Here is a 20,862-nt window from a genome sequence, read left to right on the forward strand (position 1 = left end):
GGTCGTAGTTACGCCGCTTTGTTCCCTCTTCTTCTGTTCTTTTACATACTCAGTTAAAAAAACATTCCAAACGCTCGCTGCTCAGACATTTCTCGATGCACACATCAAAAAGTTGGAATATCTCTTTGACTCCTCGTTCAGTTTTCTTTGATACGAAACAAATCGCCAGGTAGATACCTCAGTATGGGTACGAACACTACGCAACTATTCAAATTAAAATTTTGGCCGAGGGTCGATATATTGGATAAAACCTCATGCCTAACAAGATTGAGCAAATGTTATTTGAAATACTGACATTAGTCATTGGGAATATGTCAATTGGTTTTCCAGTAATGACAGACAGAGCACGAAGAAAGGGACCTTTTTTTTTTAAAATGCTATTTTAGAGATTCCATTCCCTTGGTCTGCTTGGCACGCCCAAAAGGTAAGTAGCCACAGATATATAAAACAAAGTGAAGTACGAGTTTTTAATAAACACTCACCAAATCCATAGCAGTGACTGGCCTGTCTGTGAAGTCCCTGGCCCGGTGGACGAGTATCTCTTTAATGAGCACATAGCCGTAGAGTAAAACAATGACCTTTGAACCTATTCGCAGACTGAAAGAAAAAAAAAGAAATATTGCAATAATAATAAAATATTTAATAGTCTTCAATTTTAATAGCTCACAACAAAAGGTAGTACTTATGGGTGACCTCAATAAGACAATACAATAATGCAGCCACTACAAAACATTAAGACAATACAATAATGCAGTGACTACAAAACATTAAGACAATACAATAATGCAGCCACTACAAAACATTAAGACAATACAATAATGCAGCCACTACAAAACATTAAGACAATACAATAATGCAGTGACTACAAAACATTAAGACAATACAATAATGCAGCCACTACAAAACATTAAGACAATACAATAATGCAGCCACTACAAAACATTAAGACAATACAATAATGCAGCGATCTTAAAACATTTAGACAATACAATAATGCAGCCACTACAAAACATTAAGACAATACAATAATGCAGCCACTACAAAACATTAAGACAATACAATAATGCAGCCACTACAAAACATTAAGACAATACAATAATGCAGCCACTACAAAACATTAAGACAATACAATAATGCAGCCACTACAAAACATTAAGACAACACAATAATGCAGCCACTACAAAACATTAAGACAACACAATAATGCAGCCACTACAAAACATTAAGACAATACAATAATGCAGCCACTACAAAACAGTGCCCTTATAAAGAGGAGAAACAAAGTAGATTTTATGTAAATTAATTTTACCATTAAGATGACATTAATAACACAAACACCACATTTCTTTTTTTTTTTTTTTTTACCGTGACCACAAAATTCACACAATGATGGTCGATAGTTGTAAATGTAAATACCAGCCGATTAATCCCCGGTCACTCAATCGCCGTCATTTAATCCCTGGTCATTTATTCCCGTCACTCAATCCCCGGTTATTTAATCTCAGGTCAATGAATTCCCGTCACTCCATCCCCGGTTATTTAATCTCAGGTCAATGAATTCCCGTCACTCCATCCCCGGTTATTTAATCTCAGGTCAATGAATTCCCGTCACTCAATCCCCGGTTATTTAATCTCAGGTCAATGAATTCCCGTCAATTAATCCCAAGGTCATTTAATTCTCCTTAAAAAAAGTAATATTTCATAAGTCATTGGATGATTGTGCTTTTAACACTTTGACCTTTGATTTGATCTTATAATCTTATATTATCTGTTATATATGTTATATATTTATACTAGCAATACACACTGGCTACGCTCGTCGATTTGTTTCCAGGCGTTTAATTATGGACGGACACCCCCCCCTCTTTCCCCCCTTTCTTTTAAATCTTAATAAACAGGCTATACTATGGATACCAGCCCATGAGCCCATATAGCAGGAAATGAGAAGGCTGACACACTCGCCAAGAGTGGGAGAACTAACTCACAAATAAACTCTGCACTCTATCCAGAAGAAATGAAGAAATTAATTGTAAACAGAATAAATGAGAAATGGACGAGCTCCCATCCAAATCACAAGAAAGATGACGCTTACTATAAGCTATCCCGACAAGACCAACGTCTAATCTTTCGACTCAGGACCGGACAGAACAGAATGCGACAACACATGTACCGGAAGCTCAAAACTGGAACCAGTGAAATCTGCCCATGTGGAGTATCACCAGAGAATGCCGACCACGTCCTCCAAAACTGCTCTCTCTACCAAGAGGCCCGTATAAGACATTGGCCCCAAATCACCCCAATAGAAAGAAAACTATATGGAGAGCTCCCTGATTTTGAAACCACTGCGCAGTTCATCTCATGTATTGGTCTAGTCATCTGAACACTCCAACATAACAATGAGAACGATAAAGAAGAAGAAAAAGGCTATACTATAACCTAACATACTTTTTTTTTTAGCCCGTGAATTAAAGTTAACTGTTACAATGAAATTTCATGGCCCACTCTCTCTTTCCTTCTCTCTCTCTCTTTTTCGCACTCTGGAACCCGCCATTTTTTTTAAAAACCTGCGTATCATAATTTCTCCTACATAGATTTTCGAGTTGGTTTGGAAAGACCCTCCCCTCTCCCCCTTTACACTCATATTTTGGGCCCATCAATTCTCTTTACACTGGTACTTATCCTCCCTCCCCAGCCCCCCCCCTAAAAAACACAAAGTTAGTCCTTGTACAATCTGTGTCTATTCTTCGGCTTCTCAATTAAATCTATATTATATTTTGGTTGATATAAGTTGATAGATAAAGTGATTATAAACTCACGGTACAATGATGGCCCTAGAAGCATTTACACTAAAACGGAATATAAGTCTTTAGCTATAAAGAGATTGCAGATGGAATAACTTACCTGGTGATGTCCCCGCATCGCTCACGCCACTGATCTCCTCTTCGGCCTCATGTCTGAAAGCAATTCCCGCACATTTCCAAAGAGGGAAAGTGGACTGACTGGACACGGAGGCAGACGTCGAACTTGTCTGTTGAGCCAATTGTAGAAGAAATAAAAAGACTCTGCACCTAGAAGTAACGACACCTCAAAGGTAGATAACTCCATCGTTTGTTCTCAATGTTTCTGTTGTTATCTTTCTTAGTGAAATAAATAGATACAACAAAGTCCTTGCAGATCTAATATTGGGATTATCAGCCTGCGAATCGCGACCCCCCTTGGGGGTTCGATTGACGATTTGTCAGGGGTCGCCTAAGGCCAACAAAACTATGAATTTAAAAAAAATTATAACGTCTAAACCTTAAGATTCTACAAAGTTTGTTTTCAATTAGAAGTTACTTTTTTTTTTTACAAAGCTAATATAATCTCAATCTGAACAGTTTAAATTAATGTAAATTAATGCATAACACAACGTTACGCCCTTGCACTGCACAATTAATTGTCTTCCGTTTGGAGTACAAAATATTATCATTATGGAAGACGTAGATCTCTTAGTTTCGTGCTATAACTGTGACGCCTCTGATAACATATTTAAAAAAGTAATAATCAACTAGATTTCAAGTAAAACTAAAGCTGTACTCTTCCTTAGTGGTCTCTATACTTCTATCTGGTTGTGAAAGCAGGACACTGAACGTTGAGGGTGAAATAAAAATTGTAACCTCTGAGAGTAAATGCTACAGAAAAATGCAAGGTATCAGAAACCAAGAAAAGAAGACAAATGATTTAGTACTAGTACAAGTCATCACACTGTCGGATGTTAGTGCAACATTTGCACAGGGTAGATACAAAAGCTGAGCTGGTTCGGTCATACTGTAAGACATGACTAGCTGTCAAAAGTCGTCCTTCAAGGCACAGTGGAGGGAGCAAGAGTCGTCGAAAGAAAAGTTGGCTGGAAAACATGAAAGAGTGGACCAACCTCTCTCTTGATATCCTACTAAAAATAACTGTTGACCGGGAAAATAGTGTGTGTGTTGGGGGGGGGGCTGGTTACGGGAAATGTTACATCCCCCATACGAGTTAAGTCAAGGGACCGATGAGATGAGACGTTACTAGCTAGTAGTAATAAGTTGAACCAAAAATCAACGTATTCTATTGATCTGTTTAGTTTGCAGCATTGTAAGTCATTGAAATGAATTCTTTCATCAATATGTGTCAAAATCTCTTGGAGTCTTAATTTTATTTTTAAAATATTCTTACCTTTCTCCGTAGTTCTCATATAAAAAGGCAATGCCTATTGCCTGGCAGTGTGCACCCCTTTTTTTGGCGTCCCAAAATAGGTCCCAAGAGAAAGGGGAAGGGTTTGGCGTAGAGCTAGCGACCCCAACCTGTAAAACCCCATTTGATACAGAAACGGTGAAGGGAGAATCTAAGTCCAAGCCAAGTAGAACAGTAAGACAATGGTACCCCTCCCCTCCCAAATTCAGCCATCTTTTCTGAAAAGACAAATACAAATCTCTTACGAAGACCATGACACATACATCTTCACTCGAACCTTGATGAAAAACATCCAAATATGAGAGACACAGACGGCGAAATAATATATAGAATAGTCTCCCCTTTCTCGCAGACCACGATTTCGAAGATTAAAAATGAATGCAGCATTTCACACGACAGATTTAGATATTATTTCTAAATTTTCATTTGCAGAAACAAAATTGGAACCAGTGAAATCTGCCCATGTGGAGTATCACCAGAGAATGCCGACCACGTCCTCCAAAACTGCTCTCTTTACCAAGAGGCCCGTATAAGACATTGGCCCCAAAACACCCCAATAGAAAGAAAACTATATGGAGAGCTCCCTGATTTTGGAAACCACTGCCCAGTTCATCACATATATTGGTCTAGTCGTATGAACACTCCAACATAACAATGAGAACGAAGAAGAAGAAGAAATTTGCAAAAAAAAAAAAAACAAATCTCCTGGAATCAACGTATGAAGCGAACAAAGCAAACATTTAATTTAAAAAACAAATACAAACTATCACAACAAAGCTCACAATTTTTGATTGAAGTTGTGAATCAAAAAAACTCAAACTTTATGCTGCAGTTATGAACGAAACAATATTCTAATTATATCTTTTCTCAGAATGAGGCTAATGTTTGACATGGTAAACAATCACTACAACTGTAACAAACAAAAGTACAAAAGAAGATAATAAATGTAATGGCTCTTAGGTCTTCACCTTGGTCTGTATAGAAGTTGAAAATAAGATACAACTTTGATGTCCTTGTTAAACTTACATGTTACTGGTGATTGGTGGAGAGTAAATAAAGAGATAAAGGGAGAGAGAGAGGGGAAGAAGGTGAAAGAGATAAAGATAAAGAGTAAGAGAGAGAAAGAGAGAGAGAGAGAAAGAGAGAGTTTAGTGGGTGAATGATAGACCAAGTGCCTGGAACTTAAAAAAAAACTGACACCAGTGTCAGGGTTCGAATCCATCCTTACTAACTTCCAGGGGCAGACCTTGCACTCTGTAGGGAAGATAATGATGTTAAGGTTATCTGTTTCTTTGGCCGACGAGCAGGCTGTTACGTGGCCAGCACAACGACCAACCACCTTTTCTTTTCCCAAATAAAGTCAGGTACCCAATAGAGTGGACTAAGAGACGCCCTGAAAATCCCAAAATTCAAAATCACAGTCTTCATCGAGATTCGAACCCTGGACCCCTGTATTTGAGGCCAAGCGCTTTACCAATCAGCCACCGCGCCCCATTTCATAATTAGACATTCATATTTGTTTAAGTTCAATGGACCTCATTCACCAATCGTAAACAAACAGCATTTAGTCACGTGATCTTATTGATAAATCAATGAAAAAAACTGTCACGTGACAGCCATCATGAATTAAACATGAGATCGTAAATTATATAGAAGAGATAGAGCACCACGTGGCTAAATGTTGTTTGTTTACGATTGGTGAATGAGGTCCATTTCTCTTTAAATTTTCTTTAAACTAGTAAGTGGATCTCAAAGCGTAAAGAAAAGTTATCCAATCTAGCAAAGCTTCCAGGTTGAACAGAGCAAGGCTAATCTTTACAGTAGTCCTGGCTGCAGACCTGTGATGCAGACAGAGGACCTGTGATGCAGACCTGTGATGCAGACCTGTGACGCGGCAACCTCTGAAGGCTGCGTCTTAGAACGGTGTTCACGTGTCATACATTGGGTTATTTCTGCTCATATTGACGAGTACACAGAGTCGTTGAGATAACCTGAACTATATATCTATGTTCTATCAGATTAACAACAGCTCAGTCGATACCTAAATATGCATGTCACAAGGTTGACCTCTCACCTCTGAACTGACATAAGATTACTAAGAGTACAAATAACTACAAGCTGTCAAGTTAACAAGCAAAATACAAAAAAAAAAACTTTTTAAAAACAAAGCTTATATTAAGTGTATCAATTAGTTTTGATCTAGTCATGTAATTAAATTTGTAATAAGCCTCAGACGACAATCTATAAAGGGAACTAATTCAGATAATATCATCACTTCAGTCGAATACTATATCTTTCATTTTTTTTCCCTTGGAAAGATGGACTAATTCAGCTTATTCCACCACTTCAGTCGAGTACAGTTTCTTTCCCTTGTTTGAGATACTAAACAAAGTAATTTATTACCAATAGATAATTAACTAATTGTGTTTTTTTTTAAATTGATTCTTGTGTTGTCAGGTAAAAAGCAAAAATTGTGCAAAATTTTCTCTTGTCAGAGATTGGGTGACGGAGAAATAACGTGTACAAACTTTTAGCCAGACAGACAGACAGAGTGAGTTGATATAAGCTTTGTAAAAAAATATTTTTCAAATTGGCGCAGCAACAGAGTAGAACTATAGATCTACAGATTTTAACACCTAATACAAACTAAAACAAGAGCGATAACTGCTACTATTTGTAAAATAGTTCAGGGGTAAGTGTGTCTAAGTTTCCTCCCTTCTTTCTTTTCATTACAAGAGGGTTTGAATTTTGTCCCTAATCCTGAAGGTAGTATTTACATATCTTATACTGCACGTTCTAAAGCTTAATTTGTTTTTTTATCAGGCCTCGCCCTTGACCAGTCCTTTTATCTTGACCAATCCTTTTATCTTGACCAGTCCTTTTATCTTGACCAATCCTTTTATCTTGACCAATCCTTTAATCTTGACCAATCCTTTTATCTTGACCAATCCTTGCATTCTGTATTTACCAAAGAACAAAACAAAGTCTCATACAACACATTTCTAGATGATACATTATTAATAAGCTTACACTTGTACTTATTTATTTTTATTTCAAACTATTTCATAGATCATACAATTTTTTTATACAATTAATTTATCTATAAATATTGCGACATTTTTTGTTGGAGATTCTTGACTTTCAATTGTCTGCCCTTGTCTATATTCTTTTGGATTAATTTGGTTTCTGTAGTTTGTTTATAGTCTGTTCTAAGTCTCCAAAACATTCAGTTTCATCTTGTTTTCTTGTTGTTTTGCTTGGCTTTTGTTTTCCAGAAACAATTGGGGGAAAAAATTCCATTTCATTTGTTCTTATTTGCGGCTCCAGCTCGAGGCTGCTAAAGTTTTGTTTCAGTACCAAGGGATGCAATTCTTGCTACTCTCCCTTTTGGTGTGAACGGTTGGCTCCTTTCGTAGAGTTTTCGCAGGGGTCAAGACCTGAGTTGTCTTCCTTATATGTAGGTGTTTTCACAGTCTTTGTGTATTTAAAAAAAATACATTTTCTTCGTTCTTTCATTGGTCCTCTATTCACTCTTTCTATTCTCAAGTTAAAGTTCCATTTGTTTAAAAATAGACATGACAACATTTAGCTCTACAAATAATAACAAACACATAACTTTCTACATTTATGTTTGGATTCAGTCATGTTTAATATTAGTTTCATGTAGACACTATAAAGATATTTCAATAAAATGTTCACATTTTTTGTTTTTCTTCTTTGTTCTCATTTGTAATGTCGAAGGTCTCAGATTTAGTAATTCTATATCTGAGATGAACTGCGCAGTGGTTTCCAGATCAGGCAGTTCAGATCAGTAATCCTATATCTGAGATGAACTGCGCAGTGGTTTCCAGATCAGGCAGTTCAGATCAGTAATCCTATATCTGAGATGAACTGCGCAGTGGTTTCCAGATCAGGCAGTTCAGATCAGTAATCCTATATCTGAGATGAACTGCGCAGTGGTTTCCAGATCAGGCAGTTCAGATCAGTAATTCTATATCTGAGATGAACTGCGCAGTGGTTTCCAGATCAGGCAGTTCAGATCAGTAATTCTATATCTGAGATGAACTGCGCAGTGGTTTCCAGATCAGGCAGTTCAGATCAGTAATCCTATATCTGAGATGAACTGCGCAGTGGTTTCCAGATCAGGCAGTTCAGATCAGTAATCCTATATCTGAGATGAACTGCGCAGTGGTTTCCAGATCAGGCAGTTCAGATCAGTAATCCTATATCTGAGTTGAACTGCACAGTGGTTTCCAGATCAGGCAGTTCAGATCAGTAATCCTATATCTGAGTTGAACTGCGCAGTGGTTTCCAGATCAGGCAGTTCAGATCAGTAATCCTATATCTGAGATGAACTGCGCAGTGGTTTCCAGATCAGGCAGTTCAGATCAGTAATCCTATATCTGAGATGAACTGCGCAGTGGTTTCCAGATCAGGCAGTTCAGATCAGTAATCCTATATCTGAGATGAACTGCGCAGTGGTTTCCAGATCAGGCAGTTCAGATCAGTAATCCTATATCTGAGATGAACTGCGCAGTGGTTTCCAGATCAGGCAGTTCAGATCAGTAATTCTATATCTGAGATGAACTGCGCAGTGGTTTCCAGATCAGGCAGTTCAGATCAGTAATTCTATATCTGAGATGAACTGCGCAGTGGTTTCCAGATCAGGCAGTTCAGATCAGTAATCCTATATCTGAGATGAACTGCGCAGTGGTTTCCAGATCAGGCAGTTCAGATCAGTAATCCTATATCTGAGTTGAACTGCGCAGTGGTTTCCAGATCAGGCAGTTCAGATCAGTAATCCTATATCTGAGTTGAACTGCGCAGTGGTTTCCAGATCAGGCAGTTCAGATCAGTAATCCTATATCTGAGATGAACTGCGCAGTGGTTTCCAGATCAGGCAGTTCAGATCAGTAATCTTATATATGAGATGAACTGCACAGTGGTTTCCAGATCAGGCAGTTCAGATCAGTAATCTTATATATGAGATGAACTGCGCAGTGGTTTCCAGATCAGGCAGTTCAGATCAGTAATCCTATATCTGAAATGAACTGCGCAGTGGTTTCCAGATCAGGCAGTTCAGATCAGTTATCCTATATCTGAGATGAACTGCGCAGTGGTTTCCAGATCAGGCAGTTCAGATCAGTAATCCTATATCTGAGATGAACTGCGCAGTGGTTTCCAGATCAGGCAGTTCAGATCAGTAATTCTATATCTGAGATGAACTGCGCAGTGGTTTCCAGATCAGGCAGTTCAGATCAGTAATTCTATATCTGAGATGAACTGCGCAGTGGTTTCCAGATCAGGCAGTTCAGATCAGTAATCCTATATCTGAGATGAACTGCGCAGTGGTTTCCAGATCAGGCAGTTCAGATCAGTAATCCTATATCTGAGTTGAACTGCACAGTGGTTTCCAGATCAGGCAGTTCAGATCAGTAATCCTATATCTGAGTTGAACTGCGCAGTGGTTTCCAGATCAGGCAGTTCAGATCAGTAATCCTATATCTGAGATGAACTGCGCAGTGGTTTCCAGATCAGGCAGTTCAGATCAGTAATCTTATATATGAGATGAACTGCACAGTGGTTTCCAGATCAGGCAGTTCAGATCAGTAATACTATATCTGAGATGAACTGCGCAGTGGTTTCCAGATCAGGCAGTTCAGATCAGTAATCCTATATCTGAGATGAACTGCGCAGTGGTTTCCAGATCAGGCAGTTCAGATCAGTAATCCTATATCTGAGATGAACTGCGCAGTGGTTTCCAGATCAGGCAGTTCAGATCAGTAATCCTATATCTGAGATGAACTGCGCAGTGGTTTCCAGATCAGGCAGTTCAGATCAGTAATTCTATATCTGAGATGAACTGCGCAGTGGTTTCCAGATCAGGCAGTTCAGATCAGTAATTCTATATCTGAGATGAACTGCGCAGTGGTTTCCAGATCAGGCAGTTCAGATCAGTAATCCTATATCTGAGATGAACTGCGCAGTGGTTTCCAGATCAGGCAGTTCAGATCAGTAATCCTATATCTGAGATGAACTGCGCAGTGGTTTCCAGATCAGGCAGTTCAGATCAGTAATCCTATATCTGAGTTGAACTGCGCAGTGGTTTCCAGATCAGGCAGTTCAGATCAGTAATCCTATATCTGAGATGAACTGCGCAGTGGTTTCCAGATCAGGCAGTTCAGATCAGTAATCTTATATATGAGATGAACTGCACAGTGGTTTCCAGATCAGGCAGTTCAGATCAGTAATCCTATATCTGAGATGAACTGCGCAGTGGTTTCCAGATCAGGCAGTTCAGATCAGTAATCCTATATCTGAGATGAACTGCGCAGTGGTTTCCAGATCAGGCAGTTCAGATCAGTTATCCTATATCTGAGATGAACTGCGCATTGGTTTCCAGATCAGGCAGTTCAGATCAGTAATCCTATATCTGAGATGAACTGCGCAGTGGTTTCCAGATCAGGCAGTTCAGATCAGTAATCCTATATCTGAGATGAACTGCGCAGTGGTTTCCAGATCAGGCAGTTCAGATCAGTAATCCTATATCTGAGATGAACTGCGCAGTGGTTTCCAGATCAGGCAGTTCAGATCAGTAATCCTATATCTGAGATGACCTGCGCAGTGGTTTCCAGATCAGGCAGTTCAGATCAGTAATCCTATATCTGAGATGAACTGCGCAGTGGTTTCCAGATCAGGCAGTTCAGATCAGTAATCCTATATCTGAGATGAACTGCGCAGTGGTTTCCAGATCAGGCAGTTCAGATCAGTAATCCTATATCTGAGATGAACTGCGCAGTGGTTTCCAGATCAGGCAGTTCAGATCAGTAATCCTATATCTGAGATGAACTGCACAGTGGTTTCCAGATCAGGCAGTTCAGATCAGTAATCCTATATCTGAGATGAACTGCACAGTGGTTTCCAGATCAGGCAGTTCAGATCAGTAATTCTATATCTGAGATGAACTGCGCAGTGGTTTCCAGATCAATCAGTTCAGATCAGTAATCCTATATCTGAGATGAACTGCACAGTGGTTTCCAGATCAGGCAGTTCAGATCAGTAATCCTATATTTGAGATGAACTGCACAATGGTTTCCAGTTCAGGCAGTTCTCAATAGAGTTTTTGTTCTATATGAAGGTTTTGGGGCCAGAGTCTTGTTCGGGCCTCTTGATATAGTATACAGCTTTGAAGGACATGGTCAGCATTCTCTGATGATGCTCCAGAAGGACAGATTTCGCTAGTCCCGACTTTAAACTTCCGGAACATATGTTGTTTCCTTCTGTTGTGTCCGGTTATGAGTCGAAAAACTAAACTATATATACATAAATATGTGTGTGTGTGTGAGTGTGTTTAAATAAGATCCACTAAGTTAGACCCCTGTTTACACCTCGTAGACCCCCAATTTACTCTTGTAGACAAAAATTGCTTTAACTCTTTTTCTACGTAATTATTTACCACATTCTGGTGGAATCAACGCTGGTATCGTCAGTTAGGAGAGAAAGAGTTAAAAATACGGAATTCGTGATCTATTTTTTAAAATGCTTTTTGGGAAACACCGAAAATAAAACAGAAATGTTTGATAGAAAGCTTACGGTTTGTCGCTAATAGCAACAGATTGCTGGTCACACTAGGAAAAATTAACTTACTGAGCACCTAGGAGCTAATATGAACCTATTTACAAAATATCAGGCGGATCTTTACTACAACAGTTTCAGAGATTTCGCCATCAATGAATCAATCAGTTAGTGAATGAGCGGGTATTTTGTGCTTTATATTGAGGTATAGTGTTTTTTTTTTAAAATAACTTTTAATGATTTTCTTCTTAACCTCCTCAAAATACAGACAATTATATCTTCATATGATATACATCTAGTTATACGAGACAGTCGTTCAGAGTCTGACTGTACGAATCAAACAACCAGTGAACAAAAAATAAATATGAAAGCACAATACAATAGACCAGCGGTTCTCAACCTTTTATGCTCAGCGACCCCTTTTTACAATCCTCCACTCTGCGGCGACCCCCTCCCCCCGATACACAGATACAGCACTAGAAGAGTAGACAATAACAATCCATAGTTTCGATGGTCTTAGACGACCCCTGGCAAATCGTCAATCGACCCCCTAGGGGGTCGCGATCCACAGGTTGAGAACCCCTGCAATAGACGCTTCCGAAAGAACAAAATGAGGGTCTAATTTCTAGAGCGCCTCGGCACAACTTTCACTTGATAATGATCAGGATGAACTGACAGACCCATATTGTACTTCGTTGAAGGAAGATGGAAAGGATCCATTGGTTGAAATTCAAATTTTTGAATCATGTTGGATACATACAAAAACATGGAGACATTCGCCATATTTTTACCGAAACAGATTCGTCTTCCTGTTCCGAAGGGAATGAACTCCTCAGGAGTGAGGAGTTGTCCCTCATGGCCGATAAATCTTTCTGGTCTGAAGCTCATGACGTCTTGTCCCCAGATTTTTTCGTCGTATAACACAGAGTCCAGACATGGCATGACGTATGCGCCTTTTGGAATAGTATAGCCTCGTATGGTGACATCCCTTGGACAAGTGTGAATGAATCCGTTAGGGGCGATACTGGCCAGTCTCTGAGTCTCCATTATCGCCGCGTTCAAATACGTCAGGTTCTGTTTGTCTTCAATGTTCGGCACTCTGTCTGTTCCAACATGCTCATTAATTTCATCAAATATTCTCTTCTGAGCGTCAGGATAATGCAACATGTAAAGTACAAACCAGTATAGAGTAGTCGACGTCGTTTCTGACCCAGTGATAAACAAATCAAAGATGACCTTTTTTAAATTGTTGTCATCCATGGACGTGCCAATGCCACTTTTAACTCTCTTCTCCTGTTCTCTCAGATATTCCGATATGAAACATTCCCCAGTCTCCCCTTTGCGACATTTTTCAATACAGGAGACAAAAAGTTGAAACATTTCTTGAACTCCTCGTTCTGTTTGCTTTATCCTAAACCAATCCCCGGGCAAAAGTCGTAACGCGGGAATAAAAACAACGGAACTGTTGATAATAAAGTTGTTTATAAGTAAAGCAATGTTGTCCATCAGTTTTCTAAACGATTGGTCTGAATATTCAAACCTTTGCCCAAACAAGATTGAGCATATAATATTGGATGAGCTGATGTTGGTCGCCGAGTCAATGTCCACTGGGTGGTCAATATTTTCAGACAAATATTCAATATATTTATGTATCTCTTTTTGGATTTGTTCCGCTAAAATATTTTTACCCATTCCGAAATTTCGAAGAATTTGTAAGCCGACGGCTCGTTGCTCTTTCCAGACCTTTCCAGAACTTGTGATGATGCCATTGCTATGTAATCCTGAAGTCTTTTTTTTTTTTAAAAAAGAAGAAAAAAAAATTACTAAAGATTTGTTTTAGAATCTTAATACTAAATTACAAATTCAATTCAATACATTTCACATTTGACTATAGCAACACCTTTAGTAAAATCACTAACGTTAGAAAGCCTTTAGGACAGAAGACTTAAAAGTAAAGTAGCAATTATACATAAAACACTGAACCATAATCTTCAAATACAAAAACAAAATGTAATAAAATACTTAGAAATATAAAAAAATAAAGGCATATTCCTCGTCCCATATGCTTGGACAAATTTGTACAAATACTCCTTCTTCCCTAGTGCTATTAGAGCATGGAATGGGTTGCCTGAGCTAGCCAGGAAAACCAGTGACTTGGCAGAATTTAAGTCATTGGTTAACATGCATGACTAGATGCATGACGCGTAGGACGTAATCATCACCTTGTTTTTTGTAGTAACGTCTGTGTTATATAAGATAAGACAAAAGTAAAAAATAAAGTAAGTTGCCCCTTTCAGACCTTGCGACATGTAGGTGATGTAAAGGTCATCTGTTCATAGGACCGACGGGATTTCTTGTTCCCAGCAGAACGACCAGCCGTCTTTATTTTACCCAACTAATGTCAGGTACCCAGTATTGTTGAGTGGACGCAGAAGCGTCTTAAAATATTTGAAAATCCCGCCTTTACCGACATTTTAACCTGAGACCAGTGGCGTAGCATCCATGGCGCGAAGAGGTTCAATGAACCCGGGCCCAAGACCATTTTGGGCCCACTGCTTGTGGCGTAACAACCATGGCGCGAAGGGGCTCATAGCGCTTGAACTCCTGACCAGTTGGGGCCACATGAGCACTTGGGATGATACCAAAGTAAAAATAAAATTGTACTTTTGTTTAAACCGATATCATAAAAAAAAAAAGGTTTGATTCTGTTAAGCCAGCGGTTCTCAACCTTTTATGCCGCGACCCCCCCCCCCTCCCCCCCCGCACACACACCTATAGAAGAATAGACAAAAACAGTCAATTTTTTCAATGGTCTTTGGCGACCCCTGGCAAATCATCAATCGACCCCCAAAGGGGTCACGACTCACAGGTTGAGAACCCCTGTGTTAAGCAGTTGTACAAACATAGACTTTTAAGACTCGTAGAGAGTCTAACGAAATCTAACCCAATGACATTATTACTTACAAAAAAAGGTACGATCCTTGTTCTGGCATTGTAATGTCTTATGATTAATGTACCAATACAGTCAGATTACTCAATTTTTTTGTCACACACTCAATTTGTCGTATTGTGGAAAGGGGGGCCCACCGACATATTCTTGAACCGGGGCCCAAGTGTGCCTTGCTACGCCACTGCCTGAAACCCTACTGTTAGGAGTACTTTACCTCTTAACCCCCTAAAATGACAATAAAATAACAGTAAAATATCTATAATTTATTTATTTATTTATTTTTACTCCGATCGTATTTAAAATATTTCATCATATCAATAAAGTACTCACCAAGTCAAAAACGGTTAATGGCCGATCTGAGAAGTCGTCTGCATTTTGTACGAGGACTTCCTTGATAACGTCATATCCGTTGAGTACCACCATGAACTTTGACCCAATTCTCAAACTGCAAAGGATGATGGAAAACTAAGTAATTTACACTTTTGGTTTAAAAACTTAGAGTGATCTACCATTTCTTTTTATGATTTGTTTCTTGTAATGTTTCATTATTGTTTTGAGTTTTCCCGCTAGATCCTTGTATATATATTTATAGCTTTTATATAGCGCTACTTTCATGCTTTTAGCATGCTCAGAGCGCTTTGGTCCAATCTCATTTGTGGACCAGTTTGGGGGGGGGGCGGGTTATATAGGAGTTGGTAAACACAACAGTAAACACAACTCTGCCCGAGTCGGGTGTCGAACCTCGAGTCCACTTCTAGGTAGCCAAGCCAAGCCAAGTTCAAGCGCACTTAGCCTCTCGACCACGTCATAATTAGTTTTCCTTTGACACAATTCTTATTCCATATGCTAGGACAAAGCCGTACAAATACTCCTTCTTTTCTAGTGCCATTCATTTGAGAATGGAATTGTGTTTATGGAGTGTGTGTGTTTATAACCTGATGGTGGTAAGAAGTTAGCTATTGGTTGTGAATGATACATCATAGGTGGCATTGCCGTCACTCGATCTTATTTAGGAAAGACTGACTCCAGAACGTGAGTCTGACAGGTTGTGTTATTGTAGTGAGTTAGATTTTGTTACAGAATATTATTACTAAAGTCTACTACAGTTATTTTATCTGACTATGTGTTAATTATGTTATAAATTATTTATATTATAAATAAATTGTTATTTAGTTTGTTCACAAAACGAATTTATTCAAGTTATTTGAGGTTTTAATAGTTAAGATACATTACACCAACAACGGTTTAATTGTATACCAGCAGTTTGGTGCTACAAGTCAACGACCAATATGTTTTTATCGATAAAAAAAAACAACAATAAACCAATAAGTACATGTACTATAAGCAGAAATCGAAGTATCGATAATAGACTGTTCATTTTTTAAAAATTAAAACAACAATACCAAAAGATTATCTGAAATCGCTCTTCTGATATATTACATTTAGTTTTACTGCCAAAAGGTCTAAAAGTTTATGTTTTTTTTTCAGATTATAGGTTATTCGGTTTGTTTTCACGTTAAAGTAACGCCAAATGTTTCTTTGAAATGATTCTTTGAAATGTTTCTTTGAAATGATTCTTTGAAATGATTCTTTGAAATGTTTCTTTGAAATGATTCTTTGAAATGATTCTTTAAAATGTTTCTTTGAAATGTTTCTTTGAAATGTTTCTTTGAAATGTTTCTTTGAAATGATTCTTTGAAGTGTTTCTTTGAAATGTTTCTTTGAAATGTTTCTTTGAAATTATTCTTTGAAATGATTCTTTGAAATGTTTCTTTGAAATGTTTCTTTGAAATGTTTCTTTGAAATGATTCTTTGAAATGTTTCTTTGAAATGATTCTTTGAAATGTTTCTTTGAAATGTTTCTTTGAAATGTTTCTTTGAAATGTTTCTTTGAAATGTTTCTTTGAAATGTTATTACTTTAGATCATATAAAAACCAATGTAATTTAGATTAGAATACTCCTTGCCTATTGACGGAACTAAATGAAGCTCTTCGTAGTGTAATGATTTCTGCGACCATTGGAAGCCTCCTGTTGACATGGATGAAGTCTATAATGGCTAAGGATATTTCCATTTACCTAAATATATCCCCACATTTCTCACGCCATTGCTTAAACTGTGACCTCTGGTCAGATATCAGTGCAAAGATGTTCCCGACAATAGGTAGCGGTCTGAGTGGACTTGGAGGCAGACGTCTAGAGTCTCTGTTGAGCCAGAAGTGGAAAACTAACAAAATGACAACGCTAAGTGCCAAAGCCAAATCAATGGCGGAGAACTCCATCCTTTTACTAGCAGGATTATATACTCTTTAATGTACTGAAAAATAAATAAATTATTAAATATATCTTTGAATACAAACTATTTGGCTTATATAAGGGAAAGAACTCCGCACTTACAACTATTTTGGTCGTTACGTTGGCCACGTGACAACCTCGTTGACCTTCAGCCTTAGAAACAGTTTAGCTTTACTTCACCCCTCCCACCCACCATAAATCACAAGAATTTAATGGGGTACCTATTTAGGTGCTCAATAGCTACACACTATTCACAGTACTTAATGACTATGAAAGTTATCTCATGAGCGTATTCGATCCTTGATGCATTGCTAGAAATTTATAAACCCCCTAGACGAAAAAAAAGGGGAGGCGGGTTGGCTGAGTGGTAAAGTGCTTGGCTTTCGATTCCAGGGGTCTCGGGATCACATCCTGGTGAATTTGTCAATTTCGGATGGCCTCTCAGACCACCCGGCTCTCATGGGTATTAGTTGGAGTTAAGGCGATTGGTCGTTTTGCTAGCCATATGACACCGTCCTTGACCCTAGGCTACAGAAACGTATGGCCTTGACATCATCTACCTATAGATCGCTAAGCTTGAAAGGGGAACTTCAATTCTTTTAATTTAGACAAAAATGGTACCAATGGACTACGCCTCTGTAGGTCTTGTTTCTTGATCTACGTTCACCGTTCAAACCTTGCGATCCATACTGTCAGCTCTTTTGCAGACTGTGCCAAGGAAAAAAAGTGTGCTGTTTTTTTTCAGTTGTTCAGCACTGCCGTACAGGGTGTTGGTTATGTTGGGCTGTAGTGGAAGTAGGGTCTGCCTAAGGTGGGTTAGGGAGGGGCATTCAAAGAGGATATGGTTTACGGTTACAAAGGGGTGGGCGCAGTGTCTGCAAAGGGGTAGTTGTGTGGAGTTTATTTTGTTCAGGTGGTAATTTAATAGTGGTGTGTGTCCTGTTCTTAGTTGGAAGATTGTAGATTGTTCTTTGCGGGGGAGGAAGTTAATACTGTCCAGTTTGTTAGGCGTAGTCATTTCTCTGTGCATGGCTCTGCCTGTGTTTCCTGATGCCCATTGGTTGAGCCACTCCTCTTTGTGATTGTTGACTAACATTGACCTTAGGGTGAGGTAGTTAACAGGTCTATCTGGTTGTTCCATAGATGAACCTGCCTTTGGATAGCTTATCTGCCTTTTCATTTCCCATGATGCCAATGTGTCCAGGGATCCACTGTTGTGTGATATTGATATTTAATTTTGATAGCTTACCTGCCTTTTCATTTCCCATGATGCCAATGTGTCCAGGGATCCACTGTAGTGTAATATTGATATTTAAATTTGATAGCTTATCTGCCTTTTCATTTCCCATGATGCCAATGTGTCCAGGGATCCACTGTAGTGTGATATTGATATTTAAATTTGATAGCTTATCTGCCTTTTCATTTCCCATGATGCCAATGTGTCCAGGGATCCACTGTTGTGTAATATTGATATTTAAATTTGATAGATTATCTGCCTTTTCATTTCCCATGATGCCAATGTGTCCAGGGATCCACTGTAGTGTAATATTGATATTTAAATTTGATAGCTTATCTGCCTTTTCATTTCCCATCATGCCAATGTGTCCAGGGATCCACTGTAGTGTAATATTGATATTTAAATTTGATAGCTTATCTGCCTTTTCATTTCCCATGATGCCAATGTGTCCAGGGATCCACTGTTGTGTAATATTGATATTTAAATTTGATAGCTTATCTGCCTTTTCATTTCCCATGATGCCAATGTGTCCAGGGATCCACTGCTGTGTAATATTGATATTTAAATTTGATAGCTTATCTGCCTTTTCATTTCCCATGATGCCAATGTGTCCAGGGATCCACTGTAGTGTAATATTGATATTTAAATTTGATAGCTTATCTGCCTTTTCATTTCCCATGATGCCAATGTGTCCAGGGATCCACTGTTGTGTAATATTGATATTAAAATTTGATAGCTTATCTGCCTTTTCATTTCCCATGATGCCAATGTGTCCAGGGATCCACTGTAGTGTAATATTGATATTTAAATTTGATAGCTTATCTGCCTTTTCATTTCCCATGATGCCAATGTGTCCAGGGATCCACTGTAGTGTAATATTGATATTTAAATTTGATATCAGAGGATTATGTAAAAGCTCATCTGTTTTTGAGACTGACGGTAAACAAGGTTTTCATGTGGCCAACACAACGACCAACCGCCTTTACGTAATCTATATAGCACTCTGCCTATCTTCTTACAATGATCTATGCATTACACTTTAAAGAATGATTCTGTGGTATTAAATATCGCCTTAGACATTTATTTCATACGATTAAGCAAAAAAAAAATCACAAAAAAACTAAGTCTAAATATTAATTTGAATGTATTACCTTTTGAAGTTTAAAATATTTGCCGCTGACTAGTGCTGGTGTTTGCTATGTTTCTGTGTCAAATAAACAGCCGCCTCAGTAAAAGTACATCTGTCTAGGATTAGTAAGTAGGTTACAGGAAAAAAGAGACAGACTGCCGAGACATGCACATGTCGACATGCACACACATAGATTTACACTTGCGGACACACACACACATATAGATATTCACATGCACTCACGCGTATATGTGTATAAACATGCAGAATTATAAAGACTAGATCTCACAATTGTATTTACAACTAGAGTTAAATATACAAATTTTGGTAAATTTAATTTACTTTTATATTCTGTCTGCATGAATCTGCTATCTAGATCTCTAGGCAATATGCGTTTCTTTGTTTTAACTGAACTTATGAAGAAAGTAAAAACAAGCAAAGTTCTACAGTGACCACTGTGACCCACAATGACATATAGAAAATGTCTAGATAAGAGAATTTATTCTCACAGGTCTTGTTGACCTTATAGTACAATACAATTATCTTGAGCTCTGGAACGTTTTTTCTCTTATTTAATATCATGTCCTAAAGATACACTGATACGACAAAGTAGAAAACACCAAACTGTGGGAGATGAGTGGACAGAAAAATATAGAGGTGCAGATCTTAGAGAGGAAGTGGAGATGGATTGGTCACACCCTTAGAAAAGATACCAACAACAGAGCTAGGCAGGCCTTAGAGTGGAACCCCCAGGGAACAAGACGTAGAGGAAGATCAAAAAAGAACATGGTGACGCAGTATACTAGAGGAAGCCGAGAGGACCGGAAAGAGATGGGAAGCCATCAAAAAACTAGCAAGAGACCGTGGAGATTGGCGTGTTTTTTGCTGAGACACTATGTTCCATGAGGAACCCAAAGGAATGATGATGAATATTATGTAATGAAAGTGCATAAAATAGAACCACGGAATAGATGGAATTATAAAGAGACAGGGAAAGGTCAAAGGTTACCAAGAGGCCCGTATAAGACACTGGCCCCAAAACACCCCAATAGAAAGAAAACTATATGGAGAGCTCCCTGATTTGGAAACCACTGCGCAGTTCATCTCATGTATTGGTTGTAGTCATCTGAACACTCCAACATAACAATGAGAACGAGGAAGAAGAAGTAGAACTGCAACACGAGTTATAAGCAGGGGCGGACTGGCTATATGGGCATTCGGGCAAATGCCCGGTGGGCCGATACCCCAATGGGCCGGTAGGACCAAAGTCATCTTCTTTTTTTTTCTGATGTCACGTCTGCATTTTATAACATAAGAGCTGTACGGATGCTATTTATGACACCTATTTAATTGTTAAATGTTTTATAGTATACTCTTATAAGAGGGGCCCTCTGAGTGAAGTTTTTAAAACAAATCTTTTACAAACTAGGGCCCACTTATTTAATCTAACACATTTTTCAAAATTA

General features: G+C 38.5%; 1 protein-coding gene across 1 annotated transcript; it reads right to left on the reverse strand.

Annotated features, from left to right (window-relative positions):
- Positions 1–11,786: 11,786 nt before the first annotated feature.
- LOC106060364 (cytochrome P450 2J6-like) lies at positions 11,787–19,642 on the reverse strand. The gene is made up of 4 exons (XM_056022609.1): positions 19,419–19,642; positions 16,815–17,052; positions 15,068–15,182; positions 11,787–13,575 (listed from the first exon to the last, which is right to left on the reverse strand). Exons 2-4 carry the CDS (start codon positions 17,015–17,017, stop codon positions 12,406–12,408), a joined length of 1,488 nt encoding a protein of 495 aa, XP_055878584.1. The 5' UTR covers positions 17,018–17,052; positions 19,419–19,642; the 3' UTR covers positions 11,787–12,405.
- Between the last annotated feature and the right edge of the window lie 1,220 nt (positions 19,643–20,862).

Source organism: Biomphalaria glabrata, chromosome 3 (genome assembly GCF_947242115.1).
Source record: "Biomphalaria glabrata chromosome 3, xgBioGlab47.1, whole genome shotgun sequence".
Lineage (NCBI taxonomy): Eukaryota > Metazoa > Mollusca > Gastropoda > Planorbidae > Biomphalaria > Biomphalaria glabrata.

Bases quoted from the DNA above. Each gene is read 5' to 3' on its own strand.
- LOC106060364 (XM_056022609.1), bottom strand. From the start codon at position 17,017: ATGGAGTTCTCCGCCATTGATTTGGCTTTGGCACTTAGCGTTGTCATT. The intron at 15,183-16,814 runs GTAAATGGAAAT...CATCCTTTGCAG, and splicing joins AAATGTGGGGATATATTTAG to TTTGAGAATTGGGTCAAAGT. The intron at 13,576-15,067 runs GTGAGTACTTTA...AAAAAAAAAAAG, and splicing joins CATTAACCGTTTTTGACTTG to ACTTCAGGATTACATAGCAA.